General features: G+C 38.8%; 1 protein-coding gene across 1 annotated transcript in view; it reads right to left on the bottom strand.

Annotated features, from left to right (window-relative positions):
- Nucleotides 1-6: 6 nt before the first annotated feature.
- The window catches only part of snta1 (syntrophin, alpha 1), a 35940-nt gene continuing 30419 nt past the window's right edge, over nt 7-5527 (bottom strand). Inside the window, exons 3-8 of the mRNA XM_005929737.3 lie at nt 4909-5104; nt 4439-4628; nt 4198-4328; nt 3605-3801; nt 2210-2397; nt 7-1833 (exon numbers count right to left, since the gene is read on the bottom strand). Coding sequence (XP_005929799.1) covers nt 1741-1833; nt 2210-2397; nt 3605-3801; nt 4198-4328; nt 4439-4628; nt 4909-5104 — 995 coding nt within the window. The 3' untranslated portion in view covers nt 7-1740. The remainder of the gene's footprint in view (nt 1834-2209; nt 2398-3604; nt 3802-4197; nt 4329-4438; nt 4629-4908; nt 5105-5527) is intronic.

Here is a 5527-nt window from a genome sequence, read left to right as displayed (position 1 = left end):
TATATATGTTAATAGAAGTCTGTTTAGTGTTCAAAGAAGAAAGAAGGCCCCAAATTGCAGATGTCCGGTCAGCACAGATAACAGCACAAAAGTGACCAACATAACAGTTCCATATACTTTCTTAGGTTCTTAAACAAAAAAATACAAAAACATTGAAAAGACCGTGGTAAAACTTTCCAAGCCTGCACTTGCCCTCTGTATTAAGAATACAGTACTTAACAAAGACATTAACTCATAAAGTAAGAGTTAAACTCCATATCCATAAAGAAGTATAATTAAGCTGGCTGTATGTCATCTATAAATGATAATGAAAACCTTTGTCAGTGCTGTGAAACACAGTAGATTTTTTTTTTTATTAGATTGTTTATGTTACTGACAAAAAAGGCCAAGACTGATTAAGGCCATTGATACTTAAGATACACTGCTTAGCAAATTTATTACACGACCTGTCATAAAAATAAGAAAACACAAATATCTGTCAAAAATGTGTTTAAAAATTATATTGATAATTATTAGTCAAGAAACAAACCAAATACCTAAATCTGTGCTGGCACACTGACCCTCTCTCAAAAATTAGAAGTTTATCAAGCATAACGTTCAACCACTGAGATTTTAAATTTCTGTTAAGAAATCCAAGTAAATAACTGTGATTTGGCATGTTAATCAAAAATAATAATGCGCTTTTGCACTTTTTCAACTTTTTTATGAACAGTAACTTTGAAAATTCATGAATAACACATATGATATTGTAGCATTATAAATATTTTGTTTAGAGAACTTATTGGTGGATTAACCATTACGGAAACATAAAACACGATTTTGGTAAATATCAAAACTGTTAATTCAGGGAAGCTGTGGCATAAACCTTACATCAGGTGATGGTCTAATAAAATTGTTAAGCACTACAGGTTTGTATTTGGTATGAATATTTTGTAGTTTAAACACAGAAAAATAGCATTTTTAAATATATGGTTTTACTTTTTGTAGAAAAAGGTGAAATGAAAGTTGTATTTCAGCTAGACTGAAAAATCTATTTTACTTTTCTTTTGGAGGTCGTCTTAAAATGCATGAAAAATTTCAGGGTATTGGCAAGAATCCACATGAACAGCATATCATAATAGCTCCATTCTGTACATTGTTCAGTACAGACTATTGATTATGTAGCGATCAGCCATGACATCCTGTCACTCCATTCGAGCTGCCTTTATGAAAATGTTTGTCCAACATCAATCAGGACTTTTGTGAAATAACTTTTGTTATTCACAACAAAATGATTTTGTTCACAGCACATAAAGCAAAGATTGAAAGATGAAAAGATTCTCAAGACAAAGGCCCATCTTGACTTATGAAATAAAGATAAACAATGTGATGACAAAAAACTAATGTCTGGGGCTTTAAGCTTAGAAACATTAAGATACAGGCAGTCGTACTCCTACAGTTTGTCATCACAAAGTGTCATGACATACTGTGACAGATTTGACAGATGCAAGCTCCCTTAAGTGGCTACTGACTTGCACCAACGTTTTACCTTACAAATACAAGTTCAACAAACAACCATCGTTGCATTGCTGCAGTTCATTCCATAGAAGGATCAGGAGATGCCTGACCAAAGATGATTTTTAGAGGCTTAGGAAGGCTTGTCAGCATTATTCCCAAGCCTTCCATCGTCTGGAGTTTCAGAGTTCCCAGGCTGTGCCATAAATTTTATTGAATATTCCTATTGTGACGTTCCGGCCTTTATCATGCCAAGAGACCAAGTCGCTTGACCTTAGCAGACAGGAAAGAGTGGATTATGAAGACTAAGGTCTTAGGGCAACAATGCAGGTCCAGTTGCTGTAAGAAGATACAGATATGTAAAAAAGAAACATGATTAAATGAAGGAAATCCATATCATTTTGCTTATTTTAAACATTTCTATAAATGCATAACAAGCAGGTCAACCCATCTGAATCGGAATTATCTGAATAACTTACAGAGTGAAATATGTCTGAGAGGGAGCATGTAATGTTTTTTTCTTAAATGTCAAAGAGATGACTAACACACAAGCTTAGGTAGAAATCAAATTTAGTCAAGTTCACCATCTGTCTAACAAGTGAGCACTCACCACTCAGAGTAATGGTGCTAATGATTTTACTGATGCATTATTGCCCTGAAATGTCACATATTTCACTTCAAGTCAAAATTGAACAGAAAACAGGGGAAAACTTACTATCTCAGCCTCGGGACCTCCAAAATCAAGGAACATCATCCGAACGCCGTCGTCTGAGGACATTCTGAGGCGCTCAAAAGGCTGCTGGAGGAGAATATTCTTCCTGACACCCATTTCTTCGGTGAACAGTGTGAAACCGTCATCGATGTGAACTCCCAGCATGCACTCTTTCCCATTCCAACTGCAGACTGCCAAAGCAGAAAAAACAGTGCTTATGTGGCGTAAAGGTCAAGTAATGATTTATTTGTGATTTCATTAGTAGTATCATTCAGTATTGATACAGAGCTACAGAATGCACTTTACTAAATGTGACACTGAAAAGACAGAGATGCAGTTTAAATAGTTTTTGCTGTAAGAAAACAAAATTGTTCCAAATTTTAGTTTAGTAAAAGAAAGTTAGAATTAGTTTCACATATTGGAATTAAAAGAACCATTTTTAGTTTATTCTGGAAAGTTTTTGCATCATTTTATTCCACCAGCAGAGGGCAATGTGAAACCTTTACTACACAGCAAGGTTTTACACCGCATGGCACTGGTCTCAGAAAGTAGGACTACTGTGAGCAGTAAATCCAGCTGTAAAGCTGTAGGGGGTTTTACTCAGTCTAGATGTAAGCAAAGAGCTAAGACTTTATATACTACAATACATACGACAAAATGCTTTGTCTTCCCTCAAGCTCCTTATAAAAATCCATTGCATGAAAGTTTGTTTTCTAAAAACCCAAATCTTTTATTAAAATGAAACCAGAAGAATTGTGCAAAGATTAGGGACGTTCTACAAAGGGGTACAGCGTGCAGATCACTGTGTAAAGAACAATAAATCGCACTAATCCTGCTTTGTGAGACCAGCCTCTGTTTTAAACTGGAATGTTTGTGTGTCTGTTGAACAGAACCAAGTCTTAAGCCCAAGCAGGAATTGTTTGGTTGAAATAGATTTGAGGTATATTTATAGACACGATTCAAATGTCTGAATCAGTCCATGAAAAAAAGTCATGTTGTACTGCTAGTTGGATAGTATTTTGACTTTCAGAAGGCTCCATCTTTATTCCTCTTCAGCTTCTACCTCTAACAAAACCTTATTTATTTCTGAAAATCGGTTCGGATACGGAAATGTTACCTGCCATTACAGGTAAATTCTTCTTAAAATATTGTTTAGTTCAGGTTAACAATGATTACAAACCAGTGTTTCTGATAGTAATGGGGGGGGGACCCAAAACCAAAAAACTCTTACCCTAACTTACAGCATACAGACACTGCTAACTGAATTACATAATTCATGTGTACTCTAGTATAGAACTGACATCACCATTTGGTATTTAACATGTAGTGGGCTTTTCTCTTAATACGTCTGAATTTCAGATTTATTCGTAAACTGAAGAATCTTTTCTATCTCTGTACCCGTGGTGACCTCCTTGGTAAGCTCAGCAGCATTGTGGCAACCCTCCACCAGCAGATGAGTCCAGGTCGACAGCTCCTTAGCAGAATCCACCCTAAAAACATGCGTCTCCACGCCTTGCTTTGTGCCTGAACGTAGGCCAAATGACAGCTCAGAATCCAAGACTGGAGAGCTTTTTCCTGGACCAGAGTGGACCAGTCTGAGAAAGGAGGGTGTGGGGTAGGTGAAAGAGTGGGAAAAAAAGTGTATGAGAAAGATGATAATGAAGACTTATAGAAAATAATGTGGCCATAAGAGCAAATGATGTTGCAGACAAACTGCTACAGGGCTACAGAGGAGAGAAAAAACAGAGGAAAAACCCATGACTCATAGGTTCTGTTTCCACATGAATATGATGTTATTTGGCAAAACGTCCAACAGTCCAGCTATGGAAAGAGTGAGCATGTGTTCTCTGGGCTAAATCAAGCCAGAGGAAGGCCTGAGCCGAACAGAGTGGGGCTTCTGAAACTCCATCGTTATGTGAATGCGTTGATATAAGAAAGAGAGCGAAAGCACAAGTGTCATGTTATGTAGCATGTGCTGTAAGGGTGGAAACCTGGTGGTGATGAGCGGGTGGCTCTTTGTCGGATTGTTGAGGCTCTCTTTGCTTTCAGGACACGAGGGATACAAGAGCAGGTCCTTGTCAGTCAGCACAGCCAGTACGGGTTTCTCTGGACCCTGAGATACCTGCGCACGTTGAAATTTCTATCAAAACTTCAGAAATATTTTAAACTTTCTATTAGGCTGCAGATCAGTTTAACCATTGCTCCCCCCACCCCCACCCCCACCCCCATTACCTGCTCTGTAATCCAGCCCAGATGTTTGACTTCCATGCCAGGCTGCATGCTCCTCATCTCCTCCTTCACTCGTGGTAAAAGGCTGGCAGCACCAGCCTGGATGGCATTGTACCAGGATTGGGCCATGGCAGGGTCTTTTGCCCTCAGGAACACAGAGTTCTTTTTGTTGGATGAAATCACCTCAAAATACCTGGCAAATGAGATGACAGAAAAAGAGAATGATGCCAGAAGAAAAGCATAAAAGAGGCGGGGAAAAAAGCTGTTAGAGGAATTAAAAAGACATGGCAAAGTGACTAAAGCTTAAGGGTGAAGAGGAAGTTTCAGATTTTAACAAAGAGAATGTGAAAAAGACACACGAAGAAGTCCCTTTTACAAAGCCATATCATTTTCATGTGTCAGATTTTTTTTTATCCAAATGCATAAACTGTATGAAATATTACATAAATCGCTGAAGCTTTAACATGTAATACCTGTTTTCTGTGTCTGGAGGGCACTGTTTTCGTGACACCTGGCACATCTTCAGCGGGATGCTCCGGGGCTCCTTCACCTCAGCAGGGGAGAACTCAGTGCCCCTTTGAGGTGTGGAAGGGGGAGAATCCCACGGGAGACCTGCTCCAGGGGACCCAGAGCTTGTAAAGAAGGCAGACATCTCCTTGATGTACTTCACTGAAGCAGAGTGGGAGGGTGTGGGAGATAAGAGAAAAGGCAGAAGAAGTAAAAGAGGACAGAGAAGAGAAAGAGAGAAAAAATGTAAAAATGAAGCCTCCAGGTTTGGAGATGAGTTGAAAGCTGTAACACTTAAGAACTGTTTCAAAGTGGTGCAGAAATCAACGCACAGTACAAAGAGCTCTATGTCACAAAAGTTCTCCCATACAGAGCCTATGATGTTTATGTTGCATTTCTGTTGTAGGTAGTTGATTCTGGCATGTCTTTAGCAGCCACTGGTGCCATAGAGAAGATGTAATCTGACACTCATATCTCACTCGTGTGTCACATGTCATTCTGGTGCTCCAGCACAAGGATTATCAGTAGTGACCGTTACGGCGTCTCTGTTTGTGCTACTAACAGTGGCATTCTTAGTGCCAATAT

This window comes from Haplochromis burtoni, unplaced genomic scaffold, assembly GCF_018398535.1.
Source record: "Haplochromis burtoni strain Fernald_Lab_line unplaced genomic scaffold, NCSU_Asbu1 Contig_125, whole genome shotgun sequence".
Taxonomy (NCBI): Eukaryota; Metazoa; Chordata; class Actinopteri; order Cichliformes; family Cichlidae; genus Haplochromis; species Haplochromis burtoni.
The sequence above is the reverse complement of the archived record's forward strand: the minus strand, read 5'-3'. Positions and strand labels throughout refer to the sequence as shown.